Source organism: Nymphaea colorata, chromosome 11 (genome assembly GCF_008831285.2).
Source record: "Nymphaea colorata isolate Beijing-Zhang1983 chromosome 11, ASM883128v2, whole genome shotgun sequence".
Lineage (NCBI taxonomy): Eukaryota > Viridiplantae > Streptophyta > Magnoliopsida > Nymphaeales > Nymphaeaceae > Nymphaea > Nymphaea colorata.
This window is the reverse complement of record NC_045148.1, coordinates 191,887-211,112: the sequence shown is the minus strand read 5'-3', so window position 1 is coordinate 211,112 and position 19,226 is coordinate 191,887. Positions and strand designations below refer to the sequence as shown.

Genomic DNA, 19,226 nt, shown 5'->3' with positions numbered 1-19,226 from the left:
AAATCTGTGAAGCAGCGAGCTCAAGCCACAAGGGGCGGTGATGCAGTGAGTTAAGACTTCGTCTATCAAAAAATGGTCACCATTCTCTCTGCAAGCCCCAGAAGTATAAAGCCCGATTACGAGGATCCTAGCTGCAGTGTCAGCACGAACGAAGTGTGGTAAAGGCTCATGATTCCAATGTAGTTTCTTCCATCGAAATAAAATAAAATACTCACGTAAACAGGAACATTGGAGGCATAGGGGTATGACGTTGGAGTTTATACATAGGAGGTAATTTCGTCTATGTAATGTTAGGGTCTGCAAGAAGCATGACCAAGTCTCATGGTTCCAATGTAGTTACCATCTCATGGTTCCAATGTATCTTCTTTTGTCGAAATGAAGTACTCATGCAAACAGAAACCTTAGAGCCTTGGGGGGTTTTACTACGAAGGCGGTTTTCTTTACCAAGTAATGTGACTTTGAGTTAATAGACCGCATCCACCAATTCGTGTTGTATCGCCCCTTTGCGTATAAGATTCGGGTTGAATGTGTTTGTATGTTTTTATTTTCATATTCTAACTTATTTAGATTATTTTTATACTAAACCATTGAGAAATAGAGCGACGCAAGCGATATACGCAACGATGGGACGCCTTGAACAACATTACATTAGAAATACCGGCAACAGAAAGCACCAAGGTCATCCGGTTATTATTATTATTATTTTTTGGGACATGTGGTGTGATCCTCCCGGCAAATAAAATTTCTAGTAAAAAGGTTAAAGTGAGGAGGAGGTCAATAAAGGGGGAGGAGGAGACCAACAAAACAAAAGACACATTAAAGAAGTCAGTGTTCTAAGGCCTCCTGGTTCTGTGTCCCCATCGGCCTCTACAGTAAAGCAGGCTCGAGTCGCTGGAGAGACCGTTCTTTGGTCCAGTGCATTTCTCAACCTAATTGTTAAAATTTTAAGAACCCCTTTTCTTTTTTCTCATTTAAAGGAAGAAGGCAGAATTCGTCCTCCCGATACCGCAGCCCAAGATTCTTCCTGAGCAAGGAAGAAGGCCAAGAAACAGTGTCTAAGGAGAACCTGCAACTCAAAAAAGTACAAGAAAATAAATGATAAAATTATCAGTTCATCTTGCTACCTTGGCATTTCCCTCCTTTCCTTTACGTTTTATTGCTGATGTGAAAGAAAAACTTTCCTGCTCTTCCTGAATTTTGTTGAAAAATGCCATGAAACAGAGAATCGTCATTTAACAATGCTGCAACGAAGTTGTCCTTTGAGTTGGCTGCACGAAAACTTTGGGAAGGACAAGAAGAATGATGAATGTCATAACTGTGGAGATCCCAGTTGTTGCAATACAGGTAAAGCAAGCAGCTTAGATATTTGCATTTAGCAATAACATGATTACTGATAAAAAAAGCATTTTATTTACATAATCTTTTACAAAGAGTGGAATAACTTGTAGTAATAAGAATGGAAAACAAGAATGAATTCTACATTTGGCTTCAACAAAACCATTACGGATTATATATCATTCCTTGTCCCCAAAAGCAACTGAGCGAGTTGACTCAAATAGGGATCTGCCTGTGAACTGCGGCTCAGAATTGGTCCTAAACTCTGCAATTCTGTGTTGAATTCCTTCTCAAATTTTCTGCAACAAGAGACATGTTAAAGCACGAGCATCAACCAAAGATAAATTCGAATTGTTTTTAAGCGGGAATTCTCATTTAAATAGGACCTACATCACAGTATCAGTAGCTGATGCATTTTCAGCAGCTAATTTTAGTCTATGACCTCTGTGTGTTGATCTTCCAGCTTTTGATTTCTCCACCCTCTTTTTGCGATCCATATAGTCCACATCAGGTATAAACAATGAGGGTACCAACCACTGTACAGCCGCAGAATACTGAAGGCATATGAGTTTCAACTTCTCTATCCCCTGCACCAGGTACTCAAATCAAGTTCTAATAAAAAATCGGAGAGCATTTTCAAAATGTAGAATAAATTAGAAGCACAGTAAACTTGTGATTTTTATAAATGAAAAAAGTCATGCTGGCTTTATTTTGCTGTCTTAGTCATAGCCAGAGAAGTATCACCCCACACAATTATCATCATATAGCTACAAGATTAGCTCTCCTAGTTGGAGCAACTTGAGTATAATATAACCATTACATTCACACAAAAATTGTCGTCGGAAGATTTCTTTTCACAAAGTACAGAGGAAAAACAGATGTTGAGCGTTGAAATTAGGATAAATATATCTAGTATCGGAACTACTTAAGCAAACAAATAATCCGCAACAGTTTTATGAAAACACGAAGAACAAAAAACAAAGCTATGCAGGAGTTGTTGCTATAAATTCTTAAATCCAAACAATATACAACGCACAAGAATGGGATCCTGATACACCTAACAATCCAATTTGCTTAGACACTAGAATGTTCTAAATACAGCTGCAGATAATATGCATCCTCAAATGCAATAAAGGTAATTACATACCTTTAGAAGTTGAGGTACTAAAAACAAACATTCTTGTAGACATCTTCCAAGAAAATTATCATGACATCGCATAACCTGAGATACAAAACAGAGCATTAGACAAGTTCAAGAAAACTTACTTTTGGACAACTCTTCATGAAGATGCATATTAGCAAACCTCATCTATGCTCTTTGCAGTTTGAAGCCTGTCAGACATTACATGCCAATTTGGTTCCAGAACCTGAAACCAGTGACACATCCAAAGGATTGACTCGGCAGGGTCACAATGACATTTTTCTATATGAAAACGAAACGAAGCAAAGTCTAGGAAAAAAAGGTGGCATAAAGAAGCTCACTTCAAATGTTAAATAGTGTAAAAGACTGTTGATAAATTTAAGCATGCTTCGGCAAAGCAGTGAGGATCTTGCAAGTGTTGTTCCCATCTTGTTAAGATATCGAGCACCCTGCCAAACTGTGTAAGTTTGTCTACAGATAAAACAAGGATGAGGGAGGAAAAGTGGAAAAGAAATTGACATACTTGATGTACTTGCCATGCTGCACAGAGTTGACGGTGAACATGATTACAATGGAACAACAATCTAAATATTAATTGATATTTTGTCAATGCTTTTCTTGAGATAACGAGTGACAGTGGCCATTGTACCTGAACAAGAATATATGGTCATCATTGTGCTACAGGTCTACCAACATTAGAGAAAACCCATTGATGAGTCAGAATAAAAGGTACCTTGTAACTAAGAGTAAACGTTTCAAGGCCTGTGAGGTTTAGAGTCTCTGTATGATCACTCGTATTAACAGCAGAGTCACTTATGTCTAGAAAATTTAATGGTGCAACTAAGCTATTCATTATGCCTTCCAAATCCTTCAACGTGCCCAACCTATTCAGCAACGATGATCTTTCCTGGTTTCAAGAAAAAAGGATCAGAAAATACAGCACTGATACACTTGATAACCAATCAGCCTTCATGCTAGTTTAACGACATAATAGTTACCACACAGCAGGTCAAGTCCTCATGAAATGGATCAGCTGCAGCAACTGATGTGCGTAAAGCAAGGTCTAGCAAAGACTGGAAACCAATATATTGTTAGATGAAATCATGAAAGAACAGTATCACAGTATGAACAAGGCCCTCTTACTAATCTTCTGACTAGAACCAAGAAAGGTTAAACCTTACCTGCAACTTCTCTACGGATATTTCATCTGGTTTCTTGAGAAGTTCGTCCCGAGCCATATCCATAAAATGAACTAAGAAGTCACCCTGTGCAATCATGTAAAGTAAGTTGCTGTCAAGGACAAGACATTTTCTCATTTTCATTTTCATATACAGTAAGAAAAGTAGCACTTCAATCTGAGCATAGAATGGATATGTTTTGTCTAAGTGGACTCAGCCCTACAAACAAGTGTCTGTATCTTCAAACAATTCACAAAGATACAGGATTACAGGTATGATCCAAATAGAAATGCAAATTTCAGACATGAGCAGAGTACAACGAAGGGGTTTGTTCCTTACTACCAACCAGTGAAAATTTACATGATATTTAACTCGCAAAATGCATCATATATTATACAAATACTAAACTTAGTTAAAACAAAATTACATGCATTAGGATCATGTCAGCACGTCATACCATGTCAAATGGAGCATTACTGAGAAGTAGGCTTTGGATAAGTTTCACAATCCTAGATCCATTGAAAAATTAGATATTGGTTTCAAGTTTGAACTACAAACTTTGAAATATTCAAATCACTTAGATGGAAATCCTAAGAACATATATATATTTTACTAAAATCTGACCTAGAACATAGTCAGCAACATTCCCGTTTTCCTTTGCAATGTTTTCTGTGATCTTTTTCTAAAAATTTAGTTTTTTCTCAGGAAAATATCATAAAAATCTCAGAAATTTAAAAACTTCAAAAGTATGGAAAACAAAAAAGAAGGTTAGAGTTAATAGGCTTATATTCTGGTAAAAGTATTGAAAAGCAAGTAGAAAACCCCAAAAAAAAAAAAATTACATGCTCAAGAAAATGAAAAAGAGATTTCTTCTGAAAATCACAGAAAAATATAGGGAATATCCCTGGGATAATATGGTGGCTTTTTCATGCTTCATAATAATTGGAAATGCCAGCACATGTTTCCTGATTTTAGCAGGTGGCTTCAAAATAGTGGGATATTATCGAACACCAGAGATGTTTGCGACTACGCCTAGAATTCTAGAATCATCATCACGCTCAATCTGTTAGCAGCCAATCACAACTAAGAATATTAACAAGGTGAAATTATTTAAGACAAAGTCAAACCCTAAGCAAAAGTGTATCCCCAATAGGCCCAATAGAAATCCCAAGTGCTTGGTAAAATATTTGTTGCAACCCATGGATTGAACTGGTTCATCAACTGTCCAAGTTAAAATTGTATATTTTAATGCCAGTAAGTCTTAGTTTATGAAAAAAATGTCATATTGAAAGTGGCCGATGATAGGAACAAGGATGCCCCAGGACAGAAAAGAATTCTCATACAATTGCCTAAGAAATGTCAACAGTAAAATTTACTGGAAGCTGGAAAGAGAGCAGAACAGAATAATTTTACAACTGTCTTAACTGTTAAGAAATGTAAGAAAGCAAGCAGCAAGTGATCCACCATATTCACTGGCATGTGGCATAGAGGTACTAATAACTAGCAATTAAAGAAGCATTCCTTGTTCCCACAAGTCCAGTCTGAATGCATACTAACTTGTGCCAAGTTACAACAGAATGCACAGGACAATTGCAACTTAAACATGAATTATGATTTCAGTAGAATAGAAATATGTGTAACATAAGCATTAAAGCCCCATAAAATGCTCAAAATTACAGGAACCAAGATAACAGAAGATAGAGCTGCTACTGATGTCTGACAGACTTCCTCCATGTACAAGAAACCTAGATTAAGTACTCTCAGTGAGCTTATCTTAATACATGGTCAGCATGATTCAATAGTTGGTCATGCATCCAACCTCCTCTAGAAGCTTTACATATGCATTGAACCAACAGAAGGCATGCTAAATTGCTAATACGCCATGCATTGCAAATACCACTATGCTATGTGGATCCATGTATATCTTCCATGTCACTTTGAGAGTAAAAAAACAGTACCTGATCAAGAAGAAAGTAGTGTTTCAAAGATCGCAATTTGCCAATAAGATCATACTGCATTGAAAAACCGCAAATTGTTAAGAACAAGTAAACTGGAAGTCAATAAGCTCTAAGACACTTCACTTACAAAGCCTAGACTAAGATAACTTGACAGAAAAATACCTTCTTCTTTAACAGATTTAACAGCTCGCTGCTTGCAAAGTCATATGCAGTATTTATGCATTCCAAATAATGATGGTTGGAACCAAAATTTGTTAACTTTGAAGTTTCAGATAGAGGGACCTATACGAAACTTCCAAGTTATCAGTAAAACAAGTTGTGGAAAGACGAAAACGTGCAAGGACAAAGCCACAAAAGAAAATATGAGGGACACCTGAACACTGTGGCCGCATTCTCTCATGACATTTAAGTATTTTCCTGTTGTCAATATTTTATCTGCAGCATTTGTTAGGAAGCTTGGAATCCCCTCCTTGAGACTATATCTTTGTTGCCAATACTTGGCATCATAATCTTGAGTAAGACTTTCCTATCAGGAGCAACATGAAACAGGAAGTCTCAAAAACTATACCAGCAAATGATACCACTAGAAAATGTAAAATAAAATAAATATACCTTTTGCAAGGATTTATTCTCTGCAATGAAGAATTCACCATAAGGATCATCTATTATACCCTCATATACCCATCTAACCAACAAAAACAGTGATCAAACATTAGATAGCAATTCAATATCAAAGGACGTAAAGATTTGAAAAAACGAAAATGGAAACAAAGAAAGAGTCCAGAATAGGACTATAATCAGCACCCCAACCATCACAGCATCAAAGTCTCCAGGCAGTTAAAAAGTTCAAGTGGCATGGATACAAAAAAGAATCTAGACTCTACCTTTCCAATATGCAGAGGTATGCAGAGCTGGCATGATGAATCATCTTCTCAAGGAGGGACCTCACAGTGTTATCACCAGCCATTGCTGCAGCCTGAAGGTTTCTTAACAAACAAACAATCAAATTTGAAGAACCTTAGCAAGGGCACATACATAAATGATAAAATATCTAAAAATCGTGAGTGGTTGTGGTATAATGGCTTTCTAACAATATTTCTTGCATATGCTACTAGTAAATTCAAGCATGTTCTGGGGACAATGACCATGTGATTATCAGCACGTAGACAACCGGTCATCTGCACATATGACCAAACCAATTGAGTAGGTCATCCAATCAAATGCATGTTTTTGACAAACTGGTCCAGAAACATTGGTGACTTAGGTTGCTAGGCCAAGTACATGCAAAGCATCTCACCCGATCAAGTGATAGACTAGACTTAGACATCAGCACACAAGGGATGCAGATCAATTATCATCGAGTTTCTTTTTAACTTTTAACAGCAATGAAGATCTAGCAAGTCAATAAAGGAAAAGGTTGGGTGACTCTATAAATGATCTGCATTATTGGGCAAAGTTTTTCTCGGGTGTAATACAGCGAGCTTGAAAAAAACGGGAAATAAAACAGAAAAAATACGATAAAGTTTTAAAACTTTAAAGAAAATAAAAATAAAGGAAAAATAAAATAAGTGAGAAACTGTAGAAACACACACCAAGATGGAGAGAAAGAGAAGGAACACACAATATACGTGGAAAACCTCAAAGAGAGGTGAAAAACCACGGAGAAGCTCTAACCTAGGTGCACAACCGCAACCCTAGGAGAGAGAAAATGTTATTCCACTTAATTCAACACTTACACATAAGGACAATATATAGAGGGAGAGAGGAGAAGCCGCCTAGGGTACCGAGCCCGCCTCGGTACCCGTGCCCCATAGAACCGGGTCCAGATATGGACCCGGTTCCCACAACAACATATTCTAACACTCCCCCTCAAGCTTGGCATACATGTCAAACATGCCAAGCTTGCTAACATTTTTTTCGAATGAAGAAGTACAAAGCCCTTTAGTTAGGACGTCTGCAACTTGATCTTCAGACTTCATATATGGCAGAATCAGCTCCTTTGAGTCAATGCGTTCCCGGATAAAGTGACGGTCAATCTCCACATGTTTGGTCCTGTCATGTAGAACTGGATTATTGGCAAGATTAATCGCAGACTTGTTGTCACAGTACATCTTCATTTTATCTTCCAGTTCCACACCAATATCAGTCAAAAGGATCTTCAGCCACAGCATCTCTGTAACTCCCATTGCAACAGCCCTGTACTCAGCCTCAGCACTAGACCTCGAACACACTTCTTGCCTCTTGCTTCTCCAAACAACTAGGTTACCTCCAAGAAAGATACAATACCCTGTAGTGGACCTCCTTGTGTCAGTGCAACCTGCCCAATCTGCATCTGAGTAGCCCTCAATAGTAAGTTTGTCTTGTCGAGTATACAGCAGTCCTTTTCCTGGGTCATTCTTTAGATATCCCAACACTCTTTCTGCACTCTTCCAGTGACAATCCGTGGGAGCATGCATAAATTGACTTAGCACATTTACCGCATACGTGATATAAGGGCGAGTAAGAGTAAGATAGATAAGCTTACCTACTAGCCTCTGATATCGCATTTTTCCTTCCTCATCCAGAATAGTGCCTGTCTTGATACTTATCTTAGTCCCCGATTCCATAGGAGTAAGATAGGGCCGACAACCAAGTTTACCTGTCTCCTTTAGTAAGTCAAGAGTGTACTTCCTTTGATTCATAACCAGCCCTGTCTCTGATCGAGCAATCTCTATCCCCAGAAAGTATCTCAGTTTACCCAGATCCTTGAGGTCGAATTCTTTAGCTAATCTCTCCTTCATCTTCCTGTTTTCTTCCTCATCACTGCCAGTGACAATCATATCATCAACGTAGACAAGGAGAAGACTCACCAGACCATCTCTCTGCTTTATGAATAGGGTATGATCTCCATTTCCTTGCTTGTACCCAGTAGACTTCATAACGATCCTTAGTCTCTCAAACCAAGCTCTCGGCGACTGCTTCAAGCCATACAAAGCTTTCTTGAGGTGACAACATTTTCCCTCTTGAACATACCCGGGAGGCATGCTCATATAGACTTCTTCCTCCAGATGGCCGTTCAAGAATGCATTTTTAACATCAAGCTGGTCCATGCGCCACTTCCTGTGCACAGCAAGAGCAAGAATAACCCTCACGGTCTTCAACTTTGCAACAGGGGCAAAGGTCTCAAGATAGTCAATCCCATACTTCTGGCTGAACCCCTTTGCAACCAGACAAGCTTTATATCGATCTACAGTGCCATCAGGTTTATACTTCACGTTGTACACCCACTTAGAGCCAACTAAGTGTGTCCCTTTAGGGATATCAACCACTTCCCATGTTTTGTTCTTAGCTAACGCACCCATCTCCTCCGTCATAGCATGTAACCACTTGGGATCATCCTTAGCATCATCCACCGACCTGGGAATAACAACTTTGGATAAGGTTGTGATAAAACATTTGTAATTTGTACTGAGCTTAGCATAAGAAACAAATCTCTGAATAGGGTGAGAAGTACATGACCTGGTGCCTTTGCGCAAAGCAATGGGGAGCTCTCCATTCGATGGACTTGGGTCATCCAGGGAGATCACGGGATTGGGATTGGTTCTATCCTCATCACCAACATCTTCCACTGTAGCTTTCTCCTTTCTGACATAAACCTGGCCAAACAAGTGATCCCTGGCAACAGTGGGCTGAGCATCCACCGTGACCCCTTCCATATAACTGCCCTTCTCATTACTGACCGTGACCGTGTCAATCACACTGGGACTAACCTTGTAGTCCCAAAACTCCATAAACTGAATCAGCTGATTAGAGGAATACTCTTCCCCTTTGTGCCCAATACACTCCCCCTGAAGAGGATTCACCGGAAAATACGACTCATGTTCATGAAATGTGACATCCCTCGAAACATACACTTTGGAAGTAGTGGGATCCACACATTTGTACCCCTTCTGAGTGGAAGAGTACCCCAAGAACACTCCTTTAATAGACCGGGGATCAAGCTTTTTGAGAGTAGGGCTATGATTATGCACAAAACAACTGCACCCAAAGACACGAGGAGTAAGAGGCCACGGATTCTGAGTGGGCCACAGGGTAGAATAAGGAGACTGACCATCCAACACCCTAGTAGGCATACGGTTAATGAGGTGTGCACTAGTGAGAAGTGCATCACCCCAATACCGCTTCGGGACATGGCGTTGGAACATAATGGCCCGGGTAACATTCAAAAGGTGACGATTTTTACGTTCAGCTATACCATTTTGAGGAGGGGTATAACTACAAGAGGTTTCATGAACAATACCCTTGCCTTTCAAGAAATCATCAAGGGATTGAGAGACATATTCCCTAGCATTATCCGTACGGAAAGCTTGAACAGTCGTATGGAATTGAGTCTCAACAAAGGCAACAAAGTTTTTCACAACTGCTGGAACCTGACTACGGTCTCGCAATAAGTACACGAACGTACATCTAGAGTAATCATCAATAAGCGTCAAAAAATAGTGACAACCACCACACGTGGGTACTCCAGAAGGACCCCAAACATCGGAATGAACTAAGGCAAACGGATGAGTGGTTTTATTCAATGAGATAGGGTACGAAGCCCTGACATGTTTAGCCAATTGACACACTTCACAAGCAAAGGAGTCAATGGAAACAGAAGCAAACAAATGAGGAAACAACTTCTTTATTAACTGAAATGGGAGATGTCCAAGACGCTCGTGCCATCGCAGAACAGTAGATCTATCATTCACACCAGACAAGTGACCACTCGTGGCAGAAATCAATGCTGAAGCAACTTGTACCGGCAATCTGTAGAGCCCGTCAGTAACCGAACCAATCCCAATCTTCTTCCCCGTCACCAAGTCCTGCAGGGAACAATGATCAGCAGAGAAAATTAGATTACAGTTTAATTCTTTAGTAATACTGCTGACAGAGAGTAGGTTCACAGGAATATTTGGAACATGCAAGGCATTGTGGAGACGGTATTTGTTCAACAGGGACAAGCTCCCTTTCCCAGCCACAGAGATAGAAGACCCATCTGCCATAGACACGCGTTGCTTGCCAGAGGAAAGTTGATATTCTTGAAAGAGTTTAGAGTCCCCTGTCATGTGGTGAGTGGCTCCACTATCAACAATCCAATCACCAAGAGAAGGGTTACCTTGATCAGTCGAGGCAACGAGGGCTTGGGCTAGCTGAGCCCCTTCAGACGTGGAGGACTCCTCAGGGGTAGTAGATAGGCGGTTGATGTACGCCTGTAGCTCCTTGAGTTGAGCAGGGGACAGCTTGGACTTTGCACCACTAGAAGAATTGCTCTGACTGGAATCAGACACAGAAGGGCTACGCTTGCCAGAGGGAGGACGACCTCTGACCAGTCTCTTCTCGGGATGAAGATCCCAACAGAAATCCACCGAATGCCCCAACTTGTTGCAATGAGTGCAATGCCGGGCAGGACGCTGCCCAGTCCCAGAGGCACGGCTGACAAAGGCAGAAGGGCCATGACCGGTGTCAAGATGCATCACCTGGCGACGTTGTTCTTCAGACTCAACTCGGGCATATACTTCCTCTATCCCCGGAATTTCATCACCATTAAGAATTTGGCTACGAATAGACTCAAATTCATCCCGCAGGCCTCCCAGAAACAAAAACGTACGGTCCATCCATTCCTTTTCCCAGTAGAGGGAATGATCTGAACCGCACTTCCACTCATCAGTCACATGATAATCTAGCTCCTCCCATTTGGTCTTCAGGGCAGCATAGAAGGCAGCAACAGACAAATCACCCTGTGTCAGGGAGTAAATACTGCGTTTAATCTGATAGGTACGCAGATGTCTCTTCTTGCGACCATACATCTTCGCAAGCACAGTCCACATATCAAAAGAGGTCGGCTTCCGCAGAATGAGGGGCTGGATATCGAAGGACACGGAGCTGATAATCCAGACCTTCACTTGGCTGTCCTCCAACGCCCACGTTGCCCAATGAGGATCAGATTTGATGGGCGCAGGTTTGTCGCCAGTGATGTAAGAGAGACGCCCATGGCTAGTAATCCCAATCTCGAGAGCGGCAGACCAAGATAGGTAATTGTCCTTGGTCAGACGGATGGAGGTGACTTGGATCAGCACGTTCTCAGTCTTGGAAGCGCTGCCCGCGTCAAGAACAGCATCTTTTTGAGTCCCCATCGCGTCTGCCATCACAAACACGCACACAGCAACAAGAGGCACAGCGGCGAGAACTAGGCAGAGGCGACGGGAATGAGGCAGCGGCTACGGAAGGCAGGCGGCGACGTTCCTGGGCGACGCTGGGAACGATGGACGGCGACGGTGATGGGCAGCGGTGGCGCGGGACGACGGCGGCGCTGAAGTGGGCAACGGCAGTGATGGACAACGGCAACGCAGCAGAGAACAACTGCGCCGGACGATGGCGGCGCCGCTGGCAGCGCTGGACAGTGGCGGCGCAGCTGGCAGCGCTGGACGGCGGCGGCGCAGCAGCGGCAGAGAAAAAAACGGAGGAAACAGCAGCGGCAAAAAACCGGCGGAAACACGACGATCACACCAACGATCTCTCACGCGTTGGCTCTGATACCATGTAGAAACACACACCAAGATGGAGAGAAAGAGAAGGAACACACAATATACGTGGAAAACCTCAAAGAGAGGTGAAAAACCACGGAGAAGCTCTAACCTAGGTGCACAACCGCAACCCTAGGAGAGAGAAAATGTTATTCCACTTAATTCAACACTTACACATAAGGACAATATATAGAGGGAGAGAGGAGAAGCCGCCTAGGGTACCGAGCCCGCCTCGGTACCCGTGCCCCATAGAACCGGGTCCAGATATGGACCCGGTTCCCACAACAACATATTCTAACAGAAACTAATAACACAAGCATCAAAAAATAAGTAGATTTGCAACAACTAAAAAAAAAACTGTTTGTCATTAAAAAACATTAAAAAATAAAAAATGAATGAAACACAAACAAAGCGTTAAAAACGCGTTTTTGTCATTTTTAACGTTTTTTTTTTGTAAATGTGTTTTTTTAATAAACGGCAGTTTTATTTTTTGCGTTTTTTGTGACACTGAAATGAACTTTCTACTTTGTATGGAACATAAAAATGTATTTGCAAATAGACAAGTTCAGAAAGGTATAATTAAATGCATGGAATTATCCCAAGAAAATGTTTAGAGAAAAAAGTTAGAAACATAAAATCGACTATGAACCAAAACTAAAAGCATGTAGCCTGCAATATCTTACCTTCAAAGGAATGATAACATGCACTTTGTAATTGAAGCCTTTAATTCATGCATCACCCTCACCTTGAGATGTTCAAGAGGAACTATATAGACATAGCTAGTCTACAAGAGCAACCAGCTTCCATAGATTGCAAACTTGGCTTTCATGGCTTACACATTCAATTTTGCTAGTAATACAAATTATAGTACATATTCAATAACACAACTGTTGGGTAGACATCGTATTTAATATCTTGCTTCAACCAGTGGAAAATGAGAAACAGTTTCCGCTCCAAGCATAACAATGCCACTGAAAGAGAGTAAAAGCATCATTTTGCCAGACAGCAAGACCAAGCATAGTGTTGCCACCATCAAACACAATTTGCCAAAGGATCATGAGATGATTAACTGCCACATAGTATCTACTTCTAACTGTAATTTATCTATGTGTAGTCTGGTACGTAAAAGGCAATGTGACATGCCACCATCAAACACAATTTGCCAAAGGATTATGAGATGATTAACTGCCACATAGTATCTACTTCTAACTGTAATTTATCTATGTGTTGTCTGGTACGTAAAAGACAATGTGACACGGGCACGTGAAATTTGCCCAGGTACCCATGTCGGTTCGTTGGAACGGCAGCATGGGTACATGGGTATGGCCGCATTTAAAAACATTTAAAATTTTATTTTCAAACTTAATTTTTTGTTGAACTTTGATTTTTCTCTTCTTTTATATTTCCCTTCCACTAAGATTCTATATTTTCCTCTCATCTTTCTTTAATTTTGAGATTTTTTTGAGGATTATTATATATATAATATATATATTTACATATGCACTCTGTCGTACCCCCGTACCCAAGTTTTATAAAATTGACATACCCATACCCGCATCTTTGTACCCGTATCGTATCTATACCCATGTGACATAGGTAAAAGATTATCTTTTGATGCCTGAACATAATCAGTATGCTCAACCTGCTTATCATCCCAGACAAATACATTGAAGATTAAAAACATCAGGATATAAATGTCCACTCAACCAGACATGCCAAAAAAGAAGCAGCAATACCTTTAATAGCTCAAAAGTCAAAACTAACAACACTCTATGAGTCTATAGTAGTCCAGTACCTGTGCTTGTAAGAGGTTAAGAACTGCAGATCCCGTCAAGTAGTTTGTAGACACTTTTTGTATCACTGTGGCCAAAGCTTGCACAGAACCCATCATTGGCTAGATAAATGCAGCATATTGAAATTTGTTAGGAACTTAGGATACCACACATTTACCAAAACTCAAGAGAGAGATGTAACAAAATCACCTGGCAGAAGAACCACAATCCTTGCAAAGAGAGTTTCCCCAGCCTGAATTGGTGTTCTAATTGAGCCACCATAGCCTGGTAATCCTACAACATATCCACATATGCTTAAATTATGGGAAAAAAGACATGGATAACTTTCTATGTGACCTTGACAAACCCTCCCAAAATCACAAATGGGCAAAGACATAGTATAAAGTTACCAGGAGAAATGCCCTCAATGCAGCAGCAAAAGCATGATTTACCAGACCATATCGGAAGTGTGATCTTGACTCCACAAACTGATTAATTACAAGAAAATTCTCACATATTGGAAATATCCTTTTAGTTAGCTCCTGTTTAAAGAACATTCACCATGAATACCAATTAATAAGCATTATCATTCGTTCTTTGGAATACATAAATTGAACATTAACAATCTATACGCACTTGCAACACTAAGTCCATGGATAAATCCATTTGATATGTGAAATGTTCTTCAGCACCGCGAGCTTTCTTTATTGTAATATACCTTCCCTCGATGCCAACCAATGCAGAAAGAAGATCATCGATAATCAAAAGCTCCTGCATCATGGGAGAAAGAAAGGAAAGAAAACATATAGCTTCCAATGTTTTGGCATCCTACTCAAACCATCGAAACCTTGTGATCAATTCAAGTCCAACTACTTTAAATGATGCACTGATTTAGAAGAAAATCAGGAGAGCTCCAGATCAATCTGATGCTAGCACATCATCAAGCATGAGATACATAACTGCACATTGTAATGTACATACAAATGCTATTCCTCAGGAATATCCTGAGCAAAGGAACATCCTATGACCCATGACCATTCTAATCCTTAAGAAAAAGGAAAAGGATAGAAAGTAATCTGATTTCTTCCAGAACTGGGATGATATCATGAAAATGTTTGACATTGCAATGAACTAAGCTAAGTCACATGGGTACTTCAGTAAGGTCCACGTACCCGTGTCGCCGTACTCGTACCCAAAATTGGTACTTTGACACTTGGGTACCTATAGATTCAAACTGCTTAATTTTACTTTGATTTAATTTTTTTTACCTTACTTTTTATTTTATTCTTTGGATGTGAAAATTCGATTGATGTTCATATTTGACTAGGGGGCTGCTTGGTTGTCCATATGTTTAAAGTTTTTCATAGGTTTCTTAAACACACTGTTGCAAGAGTCATTGATGTATATTTTCATTGTTATTTATTTGTTTATATTGATGTATATTCTTTATTTTGATACATATTTTCTAAGTATTTCTTATTATATATATATATATATATATATATATATATATATATATATATATATATATATATATATATATATATATATATATATATATACACGGCCGTACCCCCGCACCCAAGTTTTTTAAAAATTGTCAGTACCCGTACCCGCACAGGCACCCGTACCCGTACCTATGTGACATAGGAATTAAGATACACAGTGCTTTCAGTATAAGCAACCTAGCTTCCATTACTCAGTGCCTCCTTGAAAAATGAAAAGGTGATGGTGATTCCAATATAAGGACAGAGTGCTTCCTTACAATGGGAAGCTTGTTCGCTTTCTAAGAAAGTGGTTTTCCTTTCTTGAGGAGCACCCATCCTTGAAAAGGGAATTGAGGCACCCAAATTTTTATTCCCTTTTTCACTTCCTTTTTGTTCCATACATTTTGGATTCATTTCTGGCATGACTCCCCCCTTTTCCAGTTTGGTTGTCTTCTCATTTCCTAAAGTTTGTAAAGAGCCTCTGCTTATGCTTTCACTTCCTATATGGGTTTTCACTTCTGCTTCCCAAGTTATTAACTTTGGATTAATCTTTCTAGCAGATCCATTTATTGTTTTTCACTTTTACTTTTTAGCTTGATCTAATAGTTTTCTGAATCCGCTCCTTGGTTTCTTGAAAAACATAATTTAATAATTAGGATCGTGTAAAGATAGTTATGGACACACAAGACCAATTTCATACTCAAATCAGACTTTTATATTTGCCGGATAAAAAAACACATTGGAATTTAAAGCTGAAATCAGACTTATATATTTGCTAGATTTGGCAAGTAAGCACTATTTCATCTGCACTCAACATCCAATATCAGACCATCTCTTGCATTAATTATAATTTATTTCACTTCATACAAAACGAGCTTAAGGCTGCAAGGAAATTCAGGTCTCATCCATTTTATTTAGTGGTAAAAGATTTGGTTTTCAATCCCCATTTGTCTACTATTTGTGCTGTAGGATAAGATCCATCCTGCGTAAAAACTTCACGAGAAGCTGATTATGATATAGAAACCACATAAGCCCATCAAATGTATCAACTCAGAGATTCTGTACTATTTTACAATTTTACACAGCGATTGTTCTTCAGTTGGTGAACAACTAGTAATTATATGTAAGGAAGCATCAATGCAGTAGCTCAAAACCCCAAGTTCGTACTATACTGGGGGAGAAATCATACTGACTTATCATTTTCTGATAAACAAGGAATCTGACACAGAACAGACCCCAAAAAGGGCAGGTGGATCTGGATTTGCCATATGCATCCAGGGACCCAACCCTGAAGAGAGAGAGCTGGTTGAGAATGCCAATGTGGATCCGTGTGTGAGTCGTGACCCAGGGGAAGCTAGGTGCAGGAGTGAGAAGGTCCACTTGTGTGATGAAAGGAAAGATGCGCCACAGAATCAGTCCTTCATGGGCACAGCGGACTCACTTGGATTTCGGATCTCAAATAGCTTTCCATTTGGCTCCGTTTTGGATTTCATGAATTTGTTTAGATCGTTATTTTATTTGGACCCATTCAGTAGTGCGTTAGTGTGGTACAGAAGAACCACACGTCCCCTCTTTTAGTTTTTAGTTGATAATTTAACAGAAAACACTTCCTTTCTTTATTTCCTCATTAGTTTCAAATCAATTGCTTCTCGTTCTTTATTTCAATTTTGTCTATTTCATCGTGGGATCAAAGAGAAATGCTCTCTTTTGCTGCATCAGAATCACTTGCCCCAAGAAATGATAATGCCAATGATAATCGGAGAAGACATCAAACATAACGAGCAATTTCACAGATGAAATGTAAACAATGACTAGATGAATCATCCAGCAAGATGAATTCCTCCGTATGAACAGAAGGTGAATTCCTCACAAACAGAAGTATGCACTTTGTTATAGGAAAAAACAAGAATGAAGTTCCGAAAGACTAAAACCAGTACCTGGACTGACGTTGCATATGATCCAATAGGATTATCGGAACAGAAATCTCTACAAAATTGGCAAAAAGAGGAGAGGAAAGTCATTCCGATGTTTCCACGCCCAACAGGAACAATAAATTCGAAGGAAACACAACATCACGTGAATCATCAACTAGAAGCCTAAGGATGAAGAGCTAGTAAAACAACTCAAACCACAAGATCCATGCCCAGAAAAGCTTCCTAAGTAAGATCCTCACTTTCACCTGAAAGATTCGATCCCTTTACTACCGAGGTTCTGAGATCGAGATTTCGTTTCCTGAGAAGTGAAGATGAAACATTAGCTCAAAAAATGACCCATCCGTGAAACACTGGCAAAACGAATAAGAAAGTACCGGGAGAAATCCGTCAGTGGCCGGAGAAATTCGTACCTGATACATCCGGCCGGTGAGATATGGGCGCTCAACATTCCATCTAGGAGAAGCAGGGTACGCCCCGCCACCGCTTCCATCCATCTGGTCTAGAGAGAGTGAGGGATTTGAAAGGGAAGAGAGGAGACGGAGAGTGATGGGGAAGGGGGCGATTTGGGCGGGAGGTTGCTTTTGCAAAAAGGTTCGAGCGTGGCCCTCGGTCGAATCGGTATCTACCCCGTCTTCCGGTTCGTATGGATTTCGTATCGAACCGGTACGAAACGGGTTGACGATTTGAACAGCGGGTTGCCCCCTTGGAACGGTTAGCCGGCCCGGCTCGATAATAGCTAGGTCCAGATTGTTCCGATTTCTAGAACCCGAGCTCCGGCCTGGGTTCGATGTTCGAAACCCGAGTTCGGTCTTGGCTTGGTTCGGCCTGGATACAATAAAAAATAAATTTTAAAAATATAAATAAAATATAATAAAATATATATTATTAATAAAATAAAAATAACATTTAAAAGTTATCGGACCAAATCTAGCCCTGTCTAGTCAATCCGGGCCGGGCTGGGTACCCGACTACATGCCTACCAGGTCTAGTTAGCCCTCCACCATAATTCTAAATTTCTAAGCATCAACCCATATTTCAACACTGGTGACCAATTTAAGAATTAATATTTTAGTGTTAACATTTATTGCAGCACAACCTGTAAAGAATGGGGCTCCACTAATATTACCTCATGACCCAATTTTGGATAAGGAAGAGGCGAATCTCAATGTCCGAGTGACGGTTGCAACCTTTCATGTTTACATCTTTATAAAGTTCAGGGCTACTTTTAGTGCACCGAGGTGATGTTTCTGTTATGCTTTAACTTGTATATCATATGCTTTTTTTGTGTATATCATATGCTTTTTTTTGTAAGCATCGATGTAATGCTTCTATTATGTTTAACTTGCATATCATATGCAAATGTTTTTCCTGCAGTACAAAGAGTTGATGTCTCCTTTAAACTTAGCCATTGGTTTGGATTATGACTCTAAGTTTCCTTTTTTTTTTAAACTCATCCAAGCCGAGTCAAAGCTTGATGGATTTGGGCTCGAGCTAAGGCTCATAAGGTTCGAGCCATGTTTGAACCGGCCCAACTTAGAGAGTAGGATGCGCTGCTTGATTGCTTGATTATTTTTTTTTTAATGGTTTGGCTCATAAAAGGCTTTATATTTTAGGTATGAATTTACCGAAGATATCTAAGTTGAGTTTCTCCGTGTTTGTTTGTGTGTTAACAAACAGGGTTGCAGCGGAATGACCCATATCTTTCTAAAGGAATTGGTTAGTATAAGAATTGCCAAAAAACTAACCAACTGGTAAGAACTATAAAGACTAAAACATCTAGTTGTACCGTCCAAGTAGTCCTCATAAAGTTCACAATAAGTTTTTATGCCAAAAAAAGCAGTTTAGACTCTTTTATTCTTGAAGTGCTGAAGCAGGT

General features: G+C 39.9%; 1 protein-coding gene across 2 annotated transcripts; it reads right to left on the bottom strand.

Moving 5' to 3' along the window:
- Window positions 1-1,358: 1,358 nt before the first annotated feature.
- Window positions 1,359-17,905, bottom strand: LOC116263749 (gamma-tubulin complex component 2). 2 transcript variants are annotated; one of them, XM_031643519.2, is made up of 21 exons: window positions 17,761-17,905; window positions 17,596-17,648; window positions 17,354-17,402; window positions 14,566-14,700; window positions 14,340-14,471; window positions 14,140-14,223; window positions 13,953-14,051; window positions 6,497-6,588; window positions 6,225-6,297; window positions 5,986-6,138; window positions 5,775-5,894; window positions 5,613-5,666; window positions 3,658-3,741; window positions 3,475-3,549; window positions 3,210-3,383; window positions 3,000-3,125; window positions 2,818-2,925; window positions 2,640-2,702; window positions 2,483-2,557; window positions 1,726-1,922; window positions 1,359-1,634 (listed from the first exon to the last, which is right to left on the bottom strand). In XM_031643519.2, the coding sequence occupies exons 1-21, from the start codon at window positions 17,842-17,844 to the stop codon at window positions 1,508-1,510; spliced, it is 2,157 nt and encodes a 718-aa protein (XP_031499379.1). In that variant the 5' UTR covers window positions 17,845-17,905; the 3' UTR covers window positions 1,359-1,507. The 2 variants fall into 2 exon arrangements, with proteins under 2 accessions (XP_031499379.1, XP_049936564.1); XM_050080607.1 differs by having other exon boundaries at window positions 17,590-17,648; window positions 17,761-17,775.
- Between the last annotated feature and the right edge of the window lie 1,321 nt (window positions 17,906-19,226).